The sequence below is a fragment of the Terrapene carolina genome, unplaced genomic scaffold, assembly GCF_002925995.2.
Source record: "Terrapene carolina triunguis isolate 2854851 unplaced genomic scaffold, T_m_triunguis-2.0 Scaffold111, whole genome shotgun sequence".
In the NCBI taxonomy this organism is placed as follows: domain Eukaryota; kingdom Metazoa; phylum Chordata; order Testudines; family Emydidae; genus Terrapene; species Terrapene triunguis.
The window spans coordinates 25,032,078-25,056,859 of record NW_020664462.1 but is presented as its reverse complement, the minus strand read 5'-3'; the positions used below and the strand labels follow the sequence as shown (position 1 = coordinate 25,056,859).

The window sequence follows — 24,782 nt, the reverse complement described above, 5'->3', positions numbered from 1 at the left end:
AGAGCAATTTAGACCAGCTTATGATATGGACCTCTGATTATGTAGGTAAGTAAAGACTTCTCCACCTACCACCTGCCCTGACTATGCTGCTATACTGACTTCTGTCAAAATAGCACCAGAGAGTGGCATCAGCACAGCAGCAGCAGGGAGGCTGCTGAGACTCAACTCATTTAAAGGAGCTGATTCACTTTGTGATGTCAAAAGATATGCAATAAAACTAAAATTAAAACGAGGAAATATTAAGGTTAACATGTACTTCTAGGCTATTCTATATACAAGGAAGTTAAATCTTTACAGGATTTTATATGCATTACTATTCATTATGTTGTTATAACATTAAGGTTAATATAGAAATAATATATACAAAATTAAGGTATATTCTTGTTTCTAAGAGTTTATTTACAACACACACAAAAGTATTTTCATTCACCTTTACTGTAAATTACCAATATTGTGAAAATTACATCACAGAAGCTTGTAAACCGATTGCTTTCAAAGTTCCAGCCATTCAGAGGCATGTGATATGATTTCCATACCATTCATTTGATTCAGTCTTTAAAGGAAAGCTTTCATAAACCGTGACATATCAGTACTTGAAGTCACATTCCAAAAGAATTAGGCTAACAAATTTAGCTCATTTGCAGCCTTCTCAGCCACTACAGTTTTTTAGGGTTAAATGTTGTTTTGAAAGATAAAAGACAGAGCAAGGACTGATATTAAATGCTTTAAAATGCTAAATAAAAATTCATTATTTCTGCATTCAAGATATTAAAAATCCTGTAGAAATGAAACAATTTGTTCATCACACCAAAAAACACAGCAGTTGATCTTATTCTGTCTGTTTATGAGAATGCATCCAAACAATTTATTTTATAGCTATATATTTATAACCACAGCACTTTAATTGAATATAGAACATAATATGGTTTATATTCATAGTCTACCTTTTTATAATAAAAGTTATCGTGGATAATAATCAGGGAAATATGTGTATACACTTTGCAAGTCGAACAGGTGTTGTAATAAACAATGATTGTTTCATTTCACTCAAATTATTCAGAATACATTCTGTGAATTACCCTGCTAAATTAATAACAGTGGGGGTGCATACCACATAGGGGATGCTTTATATTAAAATAATAACCTTTTTTTCTTGAAAATTCCTCTTTTGGTACCATAGCATTCATATATCCCATTCTGGCCTACTTTTAAGTGCTCAGAAAATTTTCTGATCAAGTGGTAGGACAAATAGCAAGTTTTCAAACACAGACTCATGAGTGTGAAAGGTATGAAATAATCCACTTGTCTCATGTTGCAGTGGGGCAGGTCTAGCTTGGATATTAGGAAACACTGTTTCACTAGGAGGGTGGTGAAGCACTGGAATGAGTTACCTAGGGATGGAATCTCTATCCTTAGAGGTTTTTAAGGCCCGGCTTGACAAAGCCTTGGCTGGGATGATTTAGTTGGTGTTGGTCCAGCTTTGAGCAGGGGATTGGACTAGATGACCTCCTGAGGTCTCTTCCAAACCTAATATTCTATGATTCTATGTATTCAAGTAAAGTCCATGTAATAGTTTTGTTTATAATAAGCATTTCCTGTCCCCCAAAACACCATCATAATCTGATTTTAAAACTCCCATTCACATATTCTAGTGATTATACAATTCCAAGACCAGAGCTAAAAAAAAAAAGTTCATATAAAGTTAACATGACCAGAGAATAACAAAAACTGATTTCCTTGTCTTCATTTCTGGGCACACACATTTACCAGCAGGTATCAGGACCAGACCATTTGCTTAAATTAATCTAAAAATCTCCTAGATGCTCTCTGTTTTACGCACCAGTTCCCTTGGATGGAATGTTTCTTCCTGACGGAAAATCAAAAGGCTCACAGTCCCTCCCATCTTAGTGCTTCTCAGCAGGGAGACAGCTTCCTCTTGGGTTTTGCCGGTTAAATCAACTCCATTTACCTGTGACAAATAAAACATATAAAACTGCTAAGACTCCAGCATTAGAAAATATTACTGTACCCATCACACAGCACAATTCAATTGGAGGCCAAACTCTGTTACAAATCTAGAAGGAACTAACATAATGACTCTGCATCAGCTCCTATTCAAGTCAATGGGAGTTTTTATAATGGTATCAGTAGGAGCAAGGAATCAATAGGAAAATTCATTGTTCTGGTCTTACATTTCTAATGATGATTTCTAGCAATCAAGAGAAAGAGATGACAGCTCTGGAGACCTCAGGCGTCCTTATGCTCAAGAACAGAACATGCGTGGCAGAAGTAGAACTGTTCCCTGTGATGGTTCTCGGGGTGCCCAGGATTGTGAGTCACCTTGTTACCCCCAGCGAGAGGAAGACTTGCTTGTGCTTAATTGTGGGTCAGCTCCCTCATACCTGCAGCCTGTTATCCACCGAAATGATCTCCTCTGGGCTCTGCCAGCCCTTATTTTGTCTTGCAGGTTAGCAATTTGTGCACCCCAATCCCAGAGCCCCATTGAAGCGTTCCCCTGTAGTGTTCAACCCCTTACCCACAAAACACTCAGATATGTTGCCTCAGGGGAATAGTATACACAATAGCTTGAATGATTCAGTTCAGGATCAGCTCCTTGTACAATAGCACAGCACTGAGATGCATATATAGTGAAACCAATCATAAGTTTATTATCGAAGACCATGAGTAAGAATAATGGAAACAGAAGGGTTACATATAAAACAAAATCATAACACGATCCCTAGAGACTAAATTTAACAGGCTAACAGTTTCACCCCAAATATCCTTTGCAACATTTCAACCAAGGCTGGTTGTGATCCTGTTTTCATGGATGTAATCTCGCTGCTCGATTACTTCCTAGGTGCAGGATAAAGGGGTGTCCCTTCCTTTCTTGCCTTCCCCTTATATTCCCAATGTTGCCAACTCTCATGATTTTGTCTTGAGTCTCATGATAATTGTTTCCATAAAGGCCCAAGTCCTGGAGTCAAGTGGATATGTGATCATTTTAGCCTTCATTCTTAAAAATAAAAAGTTTCTAGCCCTCATGGCTGTGGAGAAAGCTTCAAAATGTGACTCCAGTGCACCTTCAAGTCTCAAAAAGCAGAAGGCAAAGAAAAAGAATACCAAATCTATTATTTTTACATAATCTCATGATTTTTAGTGAGCCTGACTCATGCTTTTTGAACATTTGGGGTTGGCAACACTGTTTTATTGTTCACAGTCAGGACAACTCCCCCTTCCCACCCCCATAATTAATTTTCCAGCCTGTTGCCTTCCTGCTGCCTTCACATCCTCCCGCTGACTTTGCATGTAAATGACTCCCTATTGTGTTAACTTACAATGCTTAATTTACATGTAGACCAACAGAGACAGGTGAATAAACATCCTTTGGGCAGAAACCTGTTTGTCCACTCTGCCTTAATTTGGATTTCAGAAACATATTTTTAGCACAGATAGATAACTTCATACATACAGCATTGGTACATACATTTCACAATGATATGAATGACCAGTGTGACCATGGCTTTCATTTACGACCTCAGAGGATATTCTTTGGTAAACCAGAATGCACATTCCAGGATCAGGATATTCTTGTAACCCCCCTGCCAGCTGTCACTAAGGGCTTTATGGTCACACCCAGGGAGATTTTCAAAAGCACATGAGGGAGTTAGTAGTTTAACTCCCATCAACTTTAAATGGGAGTTGAACCTACCTGTCCCTTGTACCTTTGAAACCCTTGTCTCTTTTTTTTTTTTTTTTTAAACCTACTGCATAGCCAATAGAAACCCAAGTAAAACGTTGGCATATTCACCTGTGTTTTTCACCCAAATTATGAAGAATGTTACGATTATTATTTAAAGAACACTGCATTTTTAAAAATTGCTTCAAAGATGTGTTGCAAACGTTAATTTATGTGACATTTTGTGCAAACAGATAAATATTTGATAGTGACACCTACTATACATCAAAACAATCTTTTACTGGACAATGTATTGATGAAACATCACACGGAAAGCTGGAGATCCAAAGTTTTTCTTGTAATTAGCATTCCCTCCACAGACATGTAAGAGGCTGCACAGTGGATATATATGAAACGTGTTTTGAGAATAGACTCTGTCCCTTTAAAACAGAGAGAAGAAACCACAGATAAACATGCTATAGATGGAATGCAAAACCCTGTTGCTTTGGCACGCTGACAGCCTTTGCTTCTTGCCTCTTCCCCTGATACTTTGCTCAACATCTGAGCAAGCTACCAAGTGAAATCGACAAGAGATATTGTTGGTTTCACTTTGCTCTTCTGCTCACAAAAAAGATTAGAAAAGTGAAATTTGTAAAATCTGGTCAGTTTCACTTTCTTAGGCTTTTCCATAGGTTGGTGGAGCAGCAAACTAAAACCAATAAGAGGCCTTATATTTACTTGAATTTTTATTTAGCTGCTGTGTTGGTATAAGGTGATGAGTTACAGATTGAGAAAAGACCAAAGCAACAAGAGGGTGAAACCATGACTTGGGGGGGAGCCCTGGGAAGGATGAAAGAAATGGGTAGGGAGGAAAAACATAGAAATGAAGGGAAGGTAGGAATGCTGTGAATCAGAAAAATGTCTTTGGTTCACCAGTGTCTTGAAAAAATATATTATGCATATATGGCACTGTAACAGGGCTCCCTTCTCCACCCCTGGGACCATCACAAACAGGCGGGATACTTTCCATGTTTATAAGCGCCAGTGTGTTAGCCATTAGGTCCCCTCCATTATCAGTTCATCAGTACAGCCTTGTGCAACAAAATACAAGTGGATATAAACATCCCCCTTAACCCACTCTCCAGGGACAGAGAGGGAAAGATCTGCTCATCCTGACATCCTGCATCCCCCCTAGCCCAGTGGTCCCCAAACTGTGGGGCACGCCCCCCAAGGGGGGTGTGGAGGAACGTTCGAGGGGGCACAGCAGGGCCTGGGCCAGCCCCCATGGGAGGCGGGGAGACAGCGCCACCCAGCCCCGCTCTGCCCCAACTCTGCTTCAGTCCAGGCTTTCAGCCCCATCCCCAGCTGCGGCTCCACTCCCGGCCCCAGCCCCAACCACGGCCCCTCTCCTGGCCTAGGCTCTGAACCATGGCTGTGGCGGTGAGAGGATGGACAGGGGTAAGTGGGGCGCAAGGTAAAAAGTTTGGGCACCATTGCCCCACCCCTGCCAGCCTCCTCCCCTTGCACTTCCTTCCTCTTCTTTAACTGTTCCCATCTGATGGGCTGATTGTTCTCACTGGCTTGTCAGCCTCCTGCCTAATTAAGCCATTGCACAACCATCTCTCAATTAAATCCACTCTAAGGGGGAATAGCTAGTGCCTTAGTGACCAGAATACAGGGTCGGCGCTAGGCTCCTGGCACCTTGTCACATGCACTCAGCTGGAAAGACAATAAATGGTAAATGTAGCGATATCAAGTGCAGAAGTGACAAAAGAAATCTTAGCGGACAGAAGTGAAAGAGAATAAATAACTCATTTTGGAAGTGACAATTAATCTAAATAAAAGATATTAGGCCAAAATCCATCCCCCAATGTAAGTAATAGAGTTAATGAAATGAAGTTACATCAGGCACAAATTTGGACCTATATTTAAAAGAAAACGTTAGCTCAAGCTGACTGTTTGACACCAGAACATTTTATTTAAGCTCAATATCGTAAGTGACAGAATGTGAATCTCCAGCTTGAAGCAATATGATGCTATAACGATCTCATCTGCAGGAGCAGAGGGAATAGAGAGAAGGGAATTTTGCAGGTAAACCTGAAAGGGTAACAGGTATTTGTTTTTAAATGACTTTTCTATCAAACAACAAGTATATGCTTTGATTTGCTCTCTCTATTTACTCTGTTCTTATTTCCAATATCTGTGATGCTCTATATTGCTATTTTTTTCTTAAAATCTTCTCTCTGGCCCTCCCTGTTCCCTCAATTGTGTTTTTTCCTCTAATTTATTTGCATTTAAAGAACCATAAAAAAACATCTATGCCAGGCTTTAGAAGCCAGTGTCATCAATTACAAATGCAATCCTTACACCCTGAAGGCCATATAAAACAAAAACAAAAAAGCAACAAACAGACCATGAGTCTGCAAGACCATATTACAAAGCAAAAGCACTCGGCTTCTCAACACTGAACAAGATATTCAGCCTCAAAGCCTCCCAACCCTCCCAAAATGCCCATTAAAATAAAAAAGAGCATTTCTCATTGTTTTCCCTTTGTTTGTTTTGTTTCAACACCTTTTCAGTGTTGCAACACCTTCCCCAGCATTCAAAGACTAGCTGCACCTTTTACTTTGAAAGAAAAGGGCAGATCTTATGATTCCAAAGCAGCAGGAGACATATGCCCTTTGGCCTTGGCTACACTTGCAGCTGTACAGCGCTGTAAGTTAAACCTGTCTTCGTACAGCTGAGTAGGGAAAAGCGCTGCAGTCTGTCCACACTGACAGCTGCCAATGCAGTGGTGTGGCCACACTTGCAACATTTGCAGCTGTGTTGGGAGCGGTGCATTATGGGCAGCTATCCCAGCATTCATGTGGTTGCAACGTGCTTTTCAAAACGGGGGGAGGGGTAGGGGTGGATTGTGACAGGGAGTGTGCGGGGAGAGAGAGTGCTTTTTGGAGCATGTCAGCTCTCTATTTTGCAAGTTCCGAACTCCCGGCCCCCCTGTTCATTCATTTACTCACTCAAAGCAAGCTGCAAACTGTTTGCTTTTCTCTGTGGTAAGAGCTTTGAAACCAGCACTTCCACATTCCTGCAGCCGGTCACAACAATGGAGAGGATTGGCCACTTGACAAGGTGATTAGTACAGCTCTGCAAGCGTTTACACTCACACCCGTTTGTCGTAGCCACTCCGCTGCAGCTGTTATTCCTCTCGGAGATGTGGAGTACCTGCAGCGGTGTACCCAGGGAGATACAGCGCTGTAAGTGCCCTGCCAGTGTGGACGGGGAGTGAGTTACAGCGCTGGGGGAGGCTTTGCAGCGCTGTAACTTGCAAGTGTAGCCAAGGCCTTTGTTTCATCTACATCCTTAAAGGGACACTTATTTTGAACCGAAATTTGTGTCTTACAAAAATCGAGCTTTTATAAAACCCTAATGATCAAAATATTCCTGATTTTATTCTCCTTCCAATAATTCTGTGAAAAAAATTCTTTGCCCGACACAGGAAAGTAGGCATTTCCCCCCAGTCCCCTGAATCCATAGGGCATGCACCTAGCAGATCCAAGTGTGGGCACAGGCAGGGAATGGGTGGAGGCAAGAGGCCGCAATTGACCAAGCTAGCAATGTATCTGGAGAAAATGGGAAGCCAATTAGAGAATTGGAACTCTGAGTCTCAATTGCTCCCCGGTCTGCAGTTTACTCAGGGCAGATTGCACAATGACAATTTGCGCTTTATTAATTAACAACTACTGTACTTCCATTCCATGATTTAAGAAAAATTCTAATGGAAGTAGGGTTTCTTCCCTTGAACATATAAACAACCCCCTATGATGTTTGCAATCCAAAACTGTGGCATTTTGATGGTACAGCATGAAAGGTGAAAAGTGCACTAGGTTTTAAAAGTCAAGTCATTTTTAATTATGGAAAGTGATAGAACTAGTGTAAATACATAACAGGCTGTTACAAGAGGGAGAAAAAATTGTTCTCCTTAACCTCTGTGGATAGGACAAGAAGCAATGGGCTTAAATTGCAGCAAGGGCGGGTTAGGCTGGACATTAGGAAAAACTTCCTAACTCTCAGGATGGTTAAGCACTGGAATGAATTGCTTAGGGAGGTTGTGGAATCTCCATCATTGAAGATTTTTAAGATCAGGTTAGACAAACACCTGTCAAGGATGGTCTAGATAATACTTAGTCCTGCCATGAGTGCAGGAGACTAGACTAGATGACCTCTCAAGTCCCATCCAGTCCTACGATTCTATGATTCTATTTAAAGAAATTTGTTTTGTAACATCATTACTCTTAACCGGGCTGGAGACCCTCCTTTTAAATACGTGCCTTGTTGCGAATATACAGCCCTTAATTTGTTACACCAAGAAGGCAAAGAACAGGATAGTCATTTCCTGGGATAATATATTTTAAATCATATTGGAAATGAACTAATCCAGTGACTCATGCCAAAATACAGAAAGCGCCTTTTGAACCAGACTAGAGGAATAGTATACAATATTTCATCACCTCAATAAGTCGGTCTCCAGCCTTTAGTCTCCCATCTTGAATAGCTGCACCTCTTGGAAGGATGTTTTTCACATAAATTGGAGCTGAGCCACCAATTGGTACATCTCTTGAAGTGATGCTAAATCCCAAGCCTTCTGTACCTGCATAAACAATATAAAGCATTATCATTTGTCTAAGAAGTGCATATTCATTAAATTATAATGCATATTGATTCCAATTCATCTGTTGCCAATATTTTCTGTTTGTGACAATTACATACAGAAGCCTTATAAAAATACTGCCTAACAATGTTTCGCCGAAAAAAGTGAAAACGTAATACCTGGAAATAACAACAATTTTGAATCTTAGGGCCCCAAGTCTTACAACACAAATGACTGTTGGACCCTTTCTCATGAAACCGCTGTACTGGGAATTTCCTGCTCATTGCCATATCTACAAACTTCCACTTTTGATTAAGATGAATGAGATGGAAGTAGGGCAAAGCAGATCTGGCATCCCTTAACTTCCTCTCCCTTGTCAGTCTAGATTTTGTCCTTGATTTAGTACAAAGAGTTCACTGATTTCATTGGTCAATAATCTACTCTCCTTCTATGATGACTCTTTTAGCAATGTCAGCAGTTTGATATTGTTGACCATGAGGTTTTGTCAACTCATCTATAGACTCTGGCAGTGATGGATGGAAACACAGTTCAGTGGTTCCATTCTTTCCACTCGGAGAGGCCTCAGAATGTATTATCAATTGCTCATCCACCCTGAATACTCGCTGATGTGGGCTACCACAGGGTTCCATGCTACCTTACATTGTGTTCAACATTATATTACATATATAATGCCTCTAAGAAAGATAGTGAGACTGTCTAGCCTTCAGTGCTATTGAGATTGCACTCAAGTTTATGTCTCTTTTGCTAGACACAGATTATTACAGTTTCTCTGCCTGGCTAAAGCTCAGTTTAGAGAAGTTGGAAGTGATCCTGGGAGATATGAGGAAATAACAAGAACGTACTCTAGGTGAAGTTGTCCCTGTTACTAAGGAGGTATACCCACAATTGGTCAATGTGGTGTACAGCCCAGGGTTTCTTTTGCACCCGATCAACTCCTGGATTCGCAAGTAGCCATGGTGGCTAGAAAGGATTTTTTTCCACTAGGCTATGAAAAATTTTTCTTTTTCCTTTTTGGTTTCAACTGTCCCACAGTTATCGGTGGGTTTGTGACCTCCACATTAGATAACGCCATGGTGGAATGTTGAGGTTATCATTGAGGACCATTCGGAATTTTTCATCTAGTACAGAATGTACATAACCACTTATAGAGCACATAGCTGTTGGAGAAAGATGACATCTTCACCTTACATTTATAATGGCCACTATAGTTTGGTTCCCAGTCATCTTAGAGACAACCTCTACCCCAGTAACTGAGATCAGCTGGGGTCTCCTGTTAACAGTCCCTAGAGCTGAACTTTGAGGAAGATGAATGTAGTATTCTCTGTGAAGGGTATGCAACCTGGAATTTGCTTAATGCAAAGCCTGAGTTTGTAGACTTTTAGGATACAGTGTCATGTGCATCTCTTTACTCTATTTTTTTGAGTGAGTAAGATCATATTTACATATACCAAAGAGGTTGGAATCCAGTTTAGTTGACATTGATGCATATGTTGAGTTCCTTGTTTGTACATGAACCCAGAGACATACACAATTGTATATGTTCAGAGATTTAATATTAACACATTTTATAAACTGTAAAATAAAATATGTATGAATTAATTTAGGATAAAAAAGTGGATTTCATTTATTTTCTTACATAACATTCACAAGCATCATCTTCAGCAGAAAAGGTGAACATAGAATAGCTAAGTTTTCAGGAGCAGTGAGTGCTTTTGAGACCCATAGAGACTCCTTGAGACACCCTACTGAATACGTCTACTCAGTAATTAAACACCCCTGGCTGGCCCGGGTCAGCTTACTTAAACTCATGGAGCTGTAAAACTACGGTGTAGATTTTCAGGCACGGGCTGAAGCCTGTACTCTGGGACCCCATGAGGTGGGAGGGATCAGACCTGGGTGCCTGAGTCAGCTGACCAGGGCCAGCTGTAGGTCTTTTATTTCAGTCTAGAGGTACCCACAAAGCCAGATCTTTAGGAAGTGGATGCAGAGCACTTGCAGAAAATCAGGTCCTTCTAAAGTATTTCAAATGAGGTGCCCACTAATTAAAGCACATACAATTACCCGTCACAATTTTGTAAATCTGAGGCATAAAGCATTTTCTTAAGTAAATATCATGGCCTAAAGGGTTTAAAAGAATAAAACTCTTACTTTATGACAGCCACCACTGAAAACATGCTATTAAAAAGCCATCTAAAAAAAAACCCCAACCCTCTGCCAGCCAGAAAGAGCAGTGTCTTTTCCAAGTCACCACCCCAAAAATCCCATGTTGACCAGGCACTCCAATAATTTGGGGAAAGATTTTGGAATATTAAATCAAGATACTCTTTGTAGAAAGAGTTTAAGACAGGAGATGAAAAAAAATTACAATTCTTTAAAGCTTAAGTTTCCTGCAGAAAATGAAGAAAAATACTTTGATGTCCATCATCCATAAGTAAGGGTATGTGATTGATATTGTTCAGCAAGTTTGGGGCAGAGCAGTTGTTATGTGCTAACCTAACATGAAATAAATTGGTCTCCTTCAGCTCTATAGGACTGGATATATTTATGTGAACAGTATGAAAACATTCATCCACTTTCAGGACACTACAAAATTTATCAATGTTATTACTTGGAAAGATGGGAAAAGATAGAAATCCCGCAGCCACCATGTTTTGTTTAGGAGATCCTAATATTTTAACGATCTTGCAAAATTTTCATATAATTCTTCACTTCCTTCCAAGAGCATGAAGATGACATGCAGAAGTTTATGGTTATGGATTGATTTCTCAATAATTTTTCTTTTTTCTTTGCAGTATTTATCTTTTTCTTATTTTAAAGTATCTGGGTTGTTGGTTGTTCTGCTTTAAATACAGTTTTTTGGGCTATGTATTGATATTGTTTTCAAGATATTAAAGTTTCTAAATGAAGTTAAGGCTATGAGTTCATGCCCAAGACAATGTCTCTTTATGGTTAATCTTAATTCCCTTTGCCTCATTATTATGTGATTGCAGATCCACAGTTCACACACCCTTGTGTTTGATTTTAAACCTTAGTGGGGAAAACAAATTGAACCTCACATTTTCATATTGCAAGTGTGCTTAGCGTAACTATTGTTAAAGCCTTACAAAATTCCACATGTTCACTTGCATAAGGTTAATGTTTGTTTTTTTTAAACACTAAGTAAAATCTTAAGTCTACTCATCACTATAAAGAGTTGATTTGCAGGTTTTTATACCTACGCAGATACATTTTCAGGACAAATTTTCCTAGGCTGCTTTATAAAGGCTTTATGTTCCCCCTATAGTCAAGATGATTATTGGGTGTCTTGCCCCCCCCCCTTTTTTTTTTAAACAATTGTATTTTTAATGCTATTACACATCTACAAATTCTGGTTACATTTCATTTTAGATTTTTTGATCTGTTTATCTTGTGATAAAAGTAAATTTTCTCCTAGATGCATCCTACCAGATGCCCATTTCTACAGATACCATAACATTCCAGTTGTACTTGTCTACTATGAAATCTCTGTACTCTCTGTTGAGTGTAAAAATGGCTGGACCTCTTCTTCGAGATGCTTTACTTTTGCATTTATAAGTGTGCAACCTAAAACTTGGGTTTTTAAATACAACTTCCTGGATAGACGTAATTTTATATAAATTTATATTGGACTTTCTTAATGGCCTAAGAAACCCAGCTTAAAAAAAGAAAAAGAAAAAGAAAAAAACCTCACAAATTTGGGATATATTTTCATGTGAAGATGACATTTTTACCAGCATGCTAGTGTTCAAAGTAATATTGTTTCCAACAATAAATTTTGAAAGGATAGCAAGAAATGTGGTGACATTTTGCCAGAGCTGTTCGTGCTTTTGCTAAGTTATTTATATTTGCAACTGATAACATTTTGGTGAACATTTGCTCGGTCCATTCTAGTCAGATTTTTTGTATTTTTCACCATCGTTGTGTATTGGGTATTTAATGTTGTTTAATCAGAACCTGTGTGTTCCATATGTAGTTTGAGGGTTTGATGAACTTTGGACATTATTATAATACATTCAACTTGGGGAACAGGACATGTGGCTGGATGGATTTTATGCCTATTATTTTCTCTGTGCCCATATAATTGATTCAGTTATCCATGCTACATATGTCTCAGCCAACTTGGCAGTAGAAATGTGCATTACTTAGGTGACCCGGGAGAATCAATATCCCCCTGCTGCTGAAAAATACTGAACCTATTTAGTTCTTAGGGAGTAAAACTGATCATCATATTATTATTAATGAAGGAACTGTACAAACATATGGAAGGCTCCAGTGGTACCCCTGAAAGGTCCAAAGAAAAGATACTTTCGAAATTTTAAAGGAGAGTGGCAAGGAAGCTGAAGGAGAAGATGAGACACCCCCCCCCCCATGCAAAAAAGGCTTTACTGACTTGACAGCCCCTTATAATCATCAGCACAAGACGATTTGATTCTCACATCCAGTCACCCTCAACTTAATTTTTAAGGGGTTGCACCAAGGACAGCATGGACTGAACCTTAGAATCATTACCTGATTATCTTCCATTTGCGCTAAGCTTTGTAAGCTTCAAGTTAATCTTTTATAGGATTCCAAAGACAAAGCCAGGAAATGGCTAAGTTACTGAATGAGGGCAGAATCCATGTCTCCCTCTACAGCTGCTGTCTCCAAATATGATCAAATTACACTTAATGATACTGAAATTAATGAGGCATTTAGAAATTACTCTACTGATTTGTGTAATTCAAATTCTCAAGCTTCTCTTGATAACATCAGCAGCTTTCTTGACAAGTTGGAGATTCCTTTCTATCTCATGTGCAATGCTGAATAAGCGTTCTAGAGTCAGGTTATCTAGGAGGGGATGACAAGCAACAAGCTCAATGATAACCTCAAAAAGGGCAATTAATTGGGCAAGTACTCTCATCAAGGATAATTGCTCAGAGCAGCATTCTTAACTGAAACAGGGAACTGCAGCTTCAAAGTTTTGGTTGTTTTGGGGTTTGTTTTTTGGGAGGTGGGGAGCTGGTAAAATTAAAAGGGGAAAAACAATCCATTGTTACATTATACTGTATACTTGAGTATATACTGTAATGAAAATCCCTTCCTGAATACAGATCAGCCTTACTATGACCTGGGAAGTTGGTACAGGAATGGCAGGAACCTGCTTGTGTGCCACAAAGTTTCTGTTGCCTCCCTATGAAATAGGGGTTAGCCTTCCATTTTTCCTAGGAACAGCTCCTTGGTGGTAAGCAGTATCCTTAGTCTTATGTGCCAGTCTCTTTAAGGTTCTCTGGCATGAAAAAAGTGTGGTCTCCTCACCCACCACTAGTTGATGGCCTATGTCAGGTACAGGTGTGCCACTGTGCGGAAAAGTATTGCCCGGACAAAAGATATTAAGGAGGCCTTGTCCTTCTCAATAAGCATCTGCCCTTCCCCACTTCCTGCCAGGGCCGTAGCAACAAAGAAAGTGGCCCTCTCCGAACGGTGGCCCCCTCCGAACATATGTCCGAGCGGGGCCCCTTACAATGCAGAAACTGGAATGCGGTATTTATTTTGCCACTTTTAGGGGCCCCCTTCCTTGTGGGGCCCCCTCCGGTCGGAGGGTACGGAGGGCGCTCGCTAAGCCTCTGCTTCCTGCTGCAAATTGGGTGGAGAGCAGTGTTAAATGAAGTGTGGGGGGGGGGGGGGGGGTTGGGATCCTACTGCATTTACAGGCACAGTCCAGAAGTCTCAGAGGAAACAGAAGGAGCTAGGATTTAAAATGAGTGCATTTGAGCCCCCCTGCATAATCCGTAAGAGGGCAAGAGGCATCTACTTTTACCATTGTATCGTACATGATCCATAATGAGCACACAGTATGTGGAGCTGGTAAAAAGGCCAATTGGTGGTTGGCAAACCCAGCTTCCCCTGCATCGGAGCAAGTTGTACAAACCTGAGCTTATACAGCCACCAAGCTACAATGCCTCATGCTCTCCCCCACACTTCAGACCAAGACAAGCACAGCATTCTCCCCAGCAGTGTCAATCTCTGCAGTTTAGACATTTTATTGCATGCCTAAGAGCCAGCCAGTTACGGGAGCAGGTGGAGTACTCCTCACGCTCAAGCTGCCAGGTGAGTTCACGGGCAGCATTGATCCCTTTGGGAACACAGAACCAAAATCCAGAGTCTGCTCTGATGGTGCCACACAAGGGCTAAAAATAATAGTCAGTTAATGGCCAAATGCAGTATGCAAATGGAAGCTAGTCAGGTCAGGAAGCAGCTTTCCAGCAAGGGCCTGAAGGTCCTTTTCTTGACTTAAAAAAACCCACCACCTGTGTGTTACTGCTAGGCAGGAGCTTTGCACACTTTTAATCCATTAACTATTATCTTCCACTGTATGTTCATGGCTTTAAGTGGAGCCCATCCAAGCTCCCATCTTCTTTTGGCCGTAAGTGCTTCAGAACGATAAAAAATGATATATTTGTTGCAATGAACGTTCTTTTCAGTTTTATATCTGATTTATTTGATTCCAGTTTTGCCTGTTGGAAGCTAAAGAGGGTACTATTGATTGCTAAACTCCTTGGACTCTTTTTTGGTATTTAAATACAAGTTAGCCATTTGTTAAGGATAGGGGTTGGGTTGAGCTGAAACTCAATGGCATGATGAATTGGCACTTTCTCTGGTCTCCATATCGGTATCTGCAGATTAAAGCTTTCATTAAAAATGCACCTCTACCCCGATATAACGCGACCCGATATAACACGTATTTGGATATAACATGGTAAAGCAGCGTTCGGGGGCGGGAGGGGGGAGCTGCGCACTCCGGTGGATCAAAGCAAGTTCGATATAACGTGGTTTCACCTATAAGGCGGTAAGATTTTTTGGCTCCCAAGGACAGCGTTATATCGGGGTAGAGGTGTATATACTTGTGTATATAGCCCTTCAGATTGTGCAAACTCTCCAAATAAAACCCAACTTAGTGCTTCCTTCTAGAGTCTGTAGACAAAGGAATAATGGTTTCACACATTTGAACATCCATTCTAATCTCAATAGATTATTCATCCTGAAGTCTAATTACGAACATTTTGAAAGTCCACATTAACTGTTTCACTGCCAATAATTGTTACAGCAATATCTTGTTCTATTGTAGGACTGCAGGTAGAGCTAGAACAGGGCTGTTTTTCCCACGGGTTAAGAAAATGCAGGTTAGTTCATCAGGCTCTTCACTATGGAACAATTCTCAGAGATTTTTTTAAAAATAGAAGCCTCACTTTTCCCCTTTCCAAAACAAGGTAATATACTGATAACTCGATGGTGATGTTTCAATATATATTAGTGTTTTATATATGAAATACCAGGAGCAGTTTCATCATTACCCAAATACGGACAGCCCATGCCATACATAGAGGAGAATAGACTTCCCTTGGGGTAGTGGGCTGTACAGGGACAGTCCGGTTTATTAGATCTGACTTGAAGGGCCCAGAACATAATCTGCCACTCCCTAAATATTAAGGCTCATGGGTCAAGGAGGCAAATAGCTGGGGAAAATCCATCGGCAGCACAGAGATGAAGGTAGCTCAAAGGTGAATTTTAAACAGAAGCATTTTCATTTAATGGCAGTGTTGCAAGTTCTTAAAATACATAAAACGTGGGGATATTTAAAAAAAATCCATGCAGAAGTGCCACACATTGTACGGCAACAATTATAGCAGGCAAGGTAGAGAAATGGGCTCTTTCAGGTCCGTGTTATCTCTCCTCTTTGGAACCATTCTCTGGATAGACAGGTTAATTATTTCATCAACTATGCACTCTGTATGGCCAAGTGCGCTTCGTTAGCGTATACACCACACCTGCAGAACCAGGCAGAGAGAATACATGTTGTGATGCCACAAAAGGGGGCTACATTAAGATGATTAAAACCATTTTAGATGTTCTCTGAGAAGTATTTTTTGGAGTCCATATTTTCAGGACTACACATGCACAATGAGAATAATGGCTTGTGCAAATGATCAGTTAGAAACCTATGAAATTACGGCAGTTGCATGTGCAAACAAGGTAGCTGCAAAAATTAATTGCATGCCTGATTGGCTATGTGGGTCTGAGAATCTAGAACATCATTTTCCCCTCTAACCAAAGAGCACACTCCTAAATAAGCATTATGATCATTCCAGTATTAAAGTCCAGCCATTTTCACTGCATACCTGCTAAAACTAATGGTTAGAGGGTTTTTTTTTTTTCACCACAGGAAAATGGTGTTTGTAGCACCTCTATCCAGAAACTCAAAAATGGCTAAAGTGATTGATTTCCTTTCACTTTCACCTCAGATTTGAGGTAAAACTTTGAAACTCACCTAAATGGTTTAGAAACCTAAGTCCCATTTTCAAAAGTGACTGAGACCTTTGGCTTTTACATCTCAATAGGACTTGGTATCCTAAGTCACTTTTGAAAATTTTACCCCACACATGAACAACTTCAGCCCAAAAGGTGACTATCTCAGAAAAGTATGTGTGAAAACAGGAAACTATCATGAAAAATATTTAGCAGTCTTTGCATAGCGGGTACAAACTCCATGTTATAACTAATTCAGGGTCTCAGCCTGAAATCTTTACTTTGTCCTTATCTAGGGTGCAGTGGAATTTTGCATGAGTAAGGACTGATTAAAAACTAGGCTCTGACCCTTCAAGCAGCTCTGTACATGGGCCACTATGACTTTCTGGAGCTCCACATCTTCAATGGATAGCTAAAGAGGTGCAGAAGTCCATCCACAAATTGCTATGTGTAAGCTCAGGGCTCAAGAATGGACTTCAGTATATGGCTCCAAACCAGAAAAAATGTAAACGCTTGCAATTCAGATTACAAAATCTAAAAACCAAATTACTTAGGCCAATTACCAAATTATCAGATAAGATAGATGGGTTGAGTCACCTACGTTGGATTTCAATTTTTGCTATAATGTCAAAATAAAATCGCAGAATCTCTGACCTTTGGCTGACTCTTTTGGTTTTCTGAAAGATTCTCTTTTCATGATTGATTTATAGACCGCTTGGGAAACTAGAACTAAAGAGTTTGTTCTTGTCTCCATGTCCACTTTACATATAGGTTTCTGCTTAACATTTTATTAAGTATTATTAGTATTGTATTTACTAAATCTAGACAAAAAGCTATTTCAAGCCTAAATGAATTATGCACTAAATGTTAATATATTGAACGAGCAATGGTGTTTTCCTTCAGGTGATGAGAAGCCATTTTAGTCCACAGCAGTCTTGAAATATTCCATGTTGTTTCCAGACTAGTGTGTTTGAACTCTGAGTGATGTGATGCCTGACTGAAAGCAGTCCTTTGAATGCTTTAGGGATTATTGAGCTAAATGTTATAAGCTAATGAACATATGAATAATGAGACTCCTGGAATAATCTTTTTTGTTTGTAGTACATTATTTATAACAGTTGGTCCAGATTTTTCTCAGTTACACTGGCTTAAATCCACAGTAGTTTTGTCTAAAGGAGTTTATTTGGGTCTCTGCTAGTGTAACTGAGATCAAAGTTTGGCCTGATTGTGAGTGTTGTATAAGTGGCCTTATTCTCTCTACATGTCAGCTGGGAGGAATTTTCTCTATTTCATTTCTTGTTTAGGTGTATTGTAAATTATGATGCACAGTAAAACATAAATAAAAAATACAAGCCAGTTGTCACTCCCCATGCTGTCTTAACTTGTATGAACTATGAAGAGTGACTTCAATTCAAGCCTCAATAGTATTAGAATATCAGCAATAACCCCTACATCTGTATGCTAAAAGTTCAGGGCCTGACCTTTAAGGAAAGATAAATAGATCTCCATTTTCATTTAGAAAAGCCAACAAACATTCTGCATTGACTGAAACATATTACTGACCTTCTCTTCTGACTTTATTAAGCAGTTAATGCCTATGAAAGATCAGGTTATTTGAAAATGCCAAAATGGCAATAAATATTAAGAAATCATAATTATGGAGGCAAGTACTACAGGGCTGTCCTAGTATGTCATTTTACTTGACATAGCTCACACGATATGTAAAAACACAGCTTTAATAAAGGTCTCTCTCTTTATGTCGAGGAGTCAATTCACTCATACAACATCATCTAGAATACATTGATTAAGGCTTCAACTTGAAATTCACTTCTGATTTAAATAAGTGTATGCTTTAATGTACCCACAAGGAATTTTTAATCAAAGTATGTTATTTGGTGAAATAACTGCTGTCTGTTAGCAGCAAAGAACATGTTTTATATTTCTATAAAAGCTCTTACTACAATGTCTTTCATTAGAAATAATCAAAGACAATCAATGTCCCTATTTCACTCATTTATAAAAAACTACTTGGGGGTATACTTAAGCACTTTGCTTCATTTGTTGCTCCACATTTACGTTCTCAGACTAATCAAATGAAAATCAAGATGGGAAGATGCATCTTTCTACAGTGGAGATTGACGAAAGGATAACAAGGAATCATTTCTGTATGCATGCATTCTATCCTAGGTTAGCATGCGTATAATAAAGTATGCTAAATTATTGTGCGTCTGTCTATAATTTGACTCGTGCTGTCCTTACATAGCAATTCTTCTTATAAAAGCAATCTATTTGAAATAAAACTGAATATCTCTGATATATGTTTTAGGTTGTGGTTTTAAAGTCTGAACTTAGAGGCATTTTTTGTCAAATTAAGTTAAATTGATTAAGTATGGGTACTCGTATTTTTTCTTTTATCTGAAAATTCATTAAAACAGGATTCACTAGTACAGGGGGTGTCAAACATTTTTATAGCATGGACCATGTTCCTAGACAGATTGCCTTGTGGATCGCCAGCTTTTCCCGTCTCGTGGTCCACGTCTCCCCTCCCATTCATGATCTCAGCATTTACAGCAACTGCTTACATGTCTAAATTATATTAAGAAAATGTTTACAGTATTTCTTGCTGTCTCTAATGTAGTACGTATAGGTGGAACGCTAGGGGAAAAGTTAGCATCATGTGATCAACCAGCTCTCTGCAGGGCACCAGGAAGTGAGCTACATCCCACAGTTTGAGAATCTCTGCTCTAGCAAATTAAAAACTGATATTCCTGTTTTCTTTTTTTCAACATCTTGGGCATTAAGAGTGCTTTGTGACAAAATAATTATTTCCTCCAGCCAACATTTATGTTATCATAATTATTGTTGATGTTCTACAAGCTATGTGAAACATACATATTTTCACCCCGGCTGAGAAAATTAGATGTTTGCATATTATGTCCCAGTGATATTTTCAGAGGCTTCCTATTTATCCATTCCATTAAAGAATGAAAAATCAGTGTAGTGACTGGGGGCATTTTTGTAAGTACAGTGATTCCTTACTCAGCCAACAACAACATTTTTCCAACCAAGTTGTCTTAAGCTGATGGCCTTAAGTATTTCTGAAGGAGCATCAACAACAGAAGCAAACTGTCAATTCAGCCTTATGTCACCCAAGTTTGTAGAGCTTAAAATTCAGTAACCAGAAACAAGCAATCTGGTAGTTCATAAGAAGTTCACAGAAAAGAGGGCGTAATTTTAGAAAGAAAATTGCTATCCTGGTAATTATGAAGCCACAGTAAATCTCTACCATTCAACATACTCTGTCATCAACTCCTTTTAAGAAAATCATTTTTATTAATTAACAAAAATCTAACGTGAAACAAATAACCTTTCACATGAAGGCAAAGTTTAACAGAATGGGTATATATAGCATATTCTGTCACAATGGTAGGCTGTTTGCTATATAATTTCCAATGTCATTTCTTCATGTTGAATGCAATGCACCCTGCCTTGAACTCACTTGCTTTAACCTCAAAGACTTTGGCATGCATTGTCATTTAAAAACTCATCATTTGCCAACAGTTACAACACAGTGGCATCTGAGACACGTTAGTTCCTATTTTAAGTATAATGAAATAACTAGTATTTCAAAAATGACTGGGTGGTAATTATTTGCAAATACTGACTTTTAATGGTGACTGCAGTACACAAGCTATATAATTTATATAGCTCTAAACTTGCAGACTGGGCATCTTGAAATGACCTCGCCCATATCCATGATGCTAAGCAGCGAGGAACGTTCCCATTCTTCTAGATGGGATCGTGACTTGTGCTGGGTCAGTTCAGTTCATGGCCATCCTCAGTCAGCAACATGGCAAGTCTTGGATAACTTTCCACGCAGCCAACACAGACCGTCACTGATTCATACTGGCTACAGCTCCCAGTTGTCAAGAGTTCCAAAAAGAAGCAGTGAAACTTCTGAAAGGCTGACTGGGAAGCACTGGAGAAGAGTGTGGTGACAATACCAGCCTGGCATACCTCAGTAAATGAGACCTACCGTCGCTTCTGTGGTGCTATCTACAAAGCAGCCTACAGCGGCTGCCGCCTGGTCTACATCCCCTGTCTCAACACGGAGAGCGTTGCCTTGCTCGAGCAGTATGAGGCATCTGGTGACCCAGATGTTGCTGACCATCTGACCGAATCATTGGACACTGCTCCCCGAGCCAGATGGGAGGAGACGACCCGCTCCAGCCACAAGTGTTGGAGTCTGCTCCGACGCCTTGGAGCAGCGCAGCAGCCACCTGCACTCAGCCAACCCTCAGTGACACCCAACCAGGTAGCTGGACACCTACTTAAAGTGGCCAGAGCACCTTTGGAGAAACAGGTGTGAAGACAAGTGAGGAACGAGTGGCGTATGTTTAAATGTGTACACCAGATCAGAAGCTGCCCAGAACCATTCGCTGGAACAGAGCCGGAACAGACACTGGGTAGCATCAAGTGTGGAACAGCTGCAGGCTATGACAACATATCTCCAGAATTCCTGAAAAACCTTGGCCCCTGTGCTCGGATCTGGCTTCACAAGGGTCATCAGTGAAGGTAGGCTACCGAAGATATGGCGCACTGCAAAAATCATTGGCCTTCTCAAGCCTGGAAAGATCCCACATCAAGCATCAAGCTATCGTCCCATATCATTATCGTCGGAGTGCTTCAAGGCACTGGAGTGCTTGGTCCTACAGCACATATTACCCAATGGGGAGAGAATTTTGAGCCCTGACCAAGCTGGCTTTCGCCGAGGCCATAGCACATGCGACCAAGTACTCACGCTGACCACATTTGTTGAAAATGGCTTCCAGAGAAACTTGAAAACAGGCGCTGTTTTCATTGACCTAACAGCAGCATATGATACGGTATGGCACACTGGCCTGCTCATGAAGTTATCATGGGTCCTGCTACCTTGGGTCACAGGCGTCGTTGAACTGTTCCTCTGTGATAGGCAGTTCAGAGTCCATATGGGGGAGAAGATGAGTGCTTGGAGATGACAGAGCAATGGGTTACCCCAGGGCTCTGTACTTTCTCCAACCCTGTTCAATCTTTATATCAATGACCTGCCAACAATGGAGTCGTGAAAGTTAATTTACGCAGACGACATCTGTTGCGGTACCCAGTCCTGGATGTTTCACAAGCTGATGCCACCTTAAACCAGGACATGACAAAGTTAGCTGACTTGTAAGACTTGGCGCCTCCAGTCAAGCATCCTAAAAACAGTCTCCAGTTTGTCCCATCTTCATCACGCCAGCGCAACCTGAGAACTGAATATTTATCTGAATGGTCAGAAGGTGAAGCATGAAGTAGAGCCGGTCTATCTAGGTGTGACCTTAGACCGCACACAGAGTTACCATGCCCACCTGAAGAAGACAGCAGCTAAAGTTAAGATGTGCAATAATCTTCTTAGCAAACTGGCAGATTCATCATGGGGTGCTCGTGTTCCAAATTTGTGGATGTCAGCTCTTGCCACCTCATATTTGGTGGTGGAGTATTGCACACCAGTTTGGAGTCGATCATCACACACCAAACTGGTGGATATGCAGTTACATGCCGCCATGCGTATCATGGCTGGCACCCTGCGTCCGAGTCCAATCCCATGGCTTCCAGTTCTGAGCAATACTGCCCCTCCTCATATCAAATGAGAGGTTGCCACTGGCAAGTTACTGGAGAAAGTATGCACCAGCTCAAGCCTGCCACTGCACAATGACCTTTTTAACTACCAGCTGCATGTTTGCCATCACGTCGCCCACTATGGTCTCATCCGCCATGCCAGGATGTTATGGCAGAAACACTCTGGCGAGAGGAATGGATATCTGTTATAATCCCCAACAAGTCCCTCGTTACCGACCCCACAATCTGCTCACCTGGTTTTGACCTGCCCTGTCGCCAATAGTCCCTGTTGAACAGGTTCCAGACTGGGCAAGGTCTCTGTGCAACCAACCAGTATCACTGGGGCCTTTGTGACAGCCCTTTGTGCAGCTGCGGCACAACACAGACAATGACGCACATTGTTGATGAATGCCTGCTGACTAGGTTCAGCGGAGGCCTAGAAGAACTGCATCATGCCACTGAAGATCCCATTGCTTGGCTAGATGACTATGCACAGGCTAAATAAATAAATATAGTGCTAAAAATGCACTGTTGCTGTAGCCGTGTCAATTCCAGGTTATGTGAGAGACAAGATGGTGTGTGTGTGGCTTAAAGCTCGAAAGCTTGTCTCTCTCACCTACAGAAATTGGTCTAATACAAGATATTGCTTCATCCACCCTGTCGCTCTATATGTGCATACATATATAGAGATATACATATACGAGACACATTACAATACAAGCACGTGCACACGCGCACACAAATACAGTATTGTTTCTCTCCCGTAAAACGTGATCACCATAAAACTCAATTACAGTATCCTAAGGCTCAGCATGAGAAATATCAGCAGTTATATCAGTCATGATCTAGACTGAATATCTCACAACCCTGCAGAGTAAGAAACAACAGCTTTATATAATTAGAAAGAGGAAATTCCCAGATTTTCAACTGGATGTGCAAAACTTATTTCTAGTGAAGGCAGAGCTGAGATATTAGACTTAAGTCATGAAGTTTTTAGATACAGAATATAATAATTTTGGAGGTATTTAAAAATATTTACAAGTTACATTTTTCCTCTCCCACTGGGCCCATTTCAATAGGACTTACAGTAACTAAGGCACCTGGCCTTTACAGGTTGGAAGGTACAAAAAGATGTCCCAATAAAATGTTTTAGTACTCTTTAAAATGTTACAGCATATTTTACGGAAAGTTATTTTTGAATATACAGACCACATGATGGGTTGCTGTGGCATTTTATTTGGGATAACTTACATAATTTGCACATGGCTTCATCACTCATGAGTAATATGGCCATACCAAACTCAAGCCAACAGATTGTTTATACTACATTAGGCTTTCATGGGGAGAGGGGGAGAGAGAGAGAGAGAAATACACACATATTACACTATATATACACATTGTCAATATAAATTACTTCAGAAGCATGCTCCTTACCTTTTCTCAGTTGTATAATAAGTCTCTTCCCTATCTTTTTGGTGTTATAACCACTGTTTGTAGTGGAGGTAAGAACTTTTTGAGGTGATGGAACCAGGCCCGATGGTGGTTTCCCTGATGAATTCACACTATGAGGTAGCTGTGAGTAAGAGTCTGTTTGATCTGTCTGGTTACTCATTCTAGATATTCTTTGTAATGTTTGAAGTCCAGCATTGTTAATACTCTTGTTGTCAATATATTGGGAATCAGGGCTAAATCGGTTGGAGTAGTACGTGTTCTTCTCACTTTGGGATAACTGTTCATACTGCTCTTTATTTGCTGCAGGAACCACATGGAACCAAATGATGGGCGTACGCATGGCTTGACGAAACATATGCTGTGCTCTAGGTTTCAAAAGGAATACAAAATTAACAAATTAAGACTGGCAGACTACAAAACATTACAAGCATAATTACTGATGTTAATTAAGCAACGTGAGCTGACAGACATACTGCTGAAACAAATGAAAAAAATCTGAATTTGTTCATTAGTATATCATGGCTGCTTTTTGCTAAGGTTTATTTCCACAGGGCCACACAGTAAGGTTGAAAAATACTTAAAAACTAAATATATGTTAAATATATATTAAAGTTCTGTACATGCTGCACATTGCAGTAGCAACTTTAACCATAATTATGCTGTGTCAATTTATCATTTTTTCTATGAGGCTTATTAAATAATTAACAGTATCTGTAAATACAATAATTGCAATGGTGATAGAAACTAAATATGGTTTTCATTGCAATTTCTTCCAACACAAAATGGAGCATTTTTCTGTGTTTTTTCCCCACACTGTCCTATTCATATGTCCCTGAAGTAGTCCACAGCGTGCTGCCCAGTCCCTCCTTCAAGACCTTCTTTTTCTGAAATGTCTACAATAAGTTGCTCAGCTGATAATAGACAGTCAACATTTAATTGGAATAAAAATACATTAATGCACAACTTTATGTGTTTGTCTGTTTTCTTAAGTCCCAGTCTTGCAAAAACTTAAGCACATACTTAATTTCCTGCCCATTAGTAGCCTCA

The 24,782-nt window shown here is 40.1% G+C and overlaps 1 protein-coding gene across 1 annotated transcript in view; it reads right to left on the bottom strand.

Moving 5' to 3' along the window:
* The window catches only part of PARD3 (par-3 family cell polarity regulator), a 386,953-nt gene that overhangs the window by 234,790 nt on the left and 127,381 nt on the right, over positions 1–24,782 (bottom strand). The window contains exons 7-9 of the mRNA XM_029911630.1: positions 23,718–24,100; positions 8,188–8,327; positions 1,841–1,969 (exon numbers count right to left, since the gene is read on the bottom strand). Of these exons, the coding sequence (XP_029767490.1) occupies positions 1,841–1,969; positions 8,188–8,327; positions 23,718–24,100 (652 nt within the window). The remainder of the gene's footprint in view (positions 1–1,840; positions 1,970–8,187; positions 8,328–23,717; positions 24,101–24,782) is intronic.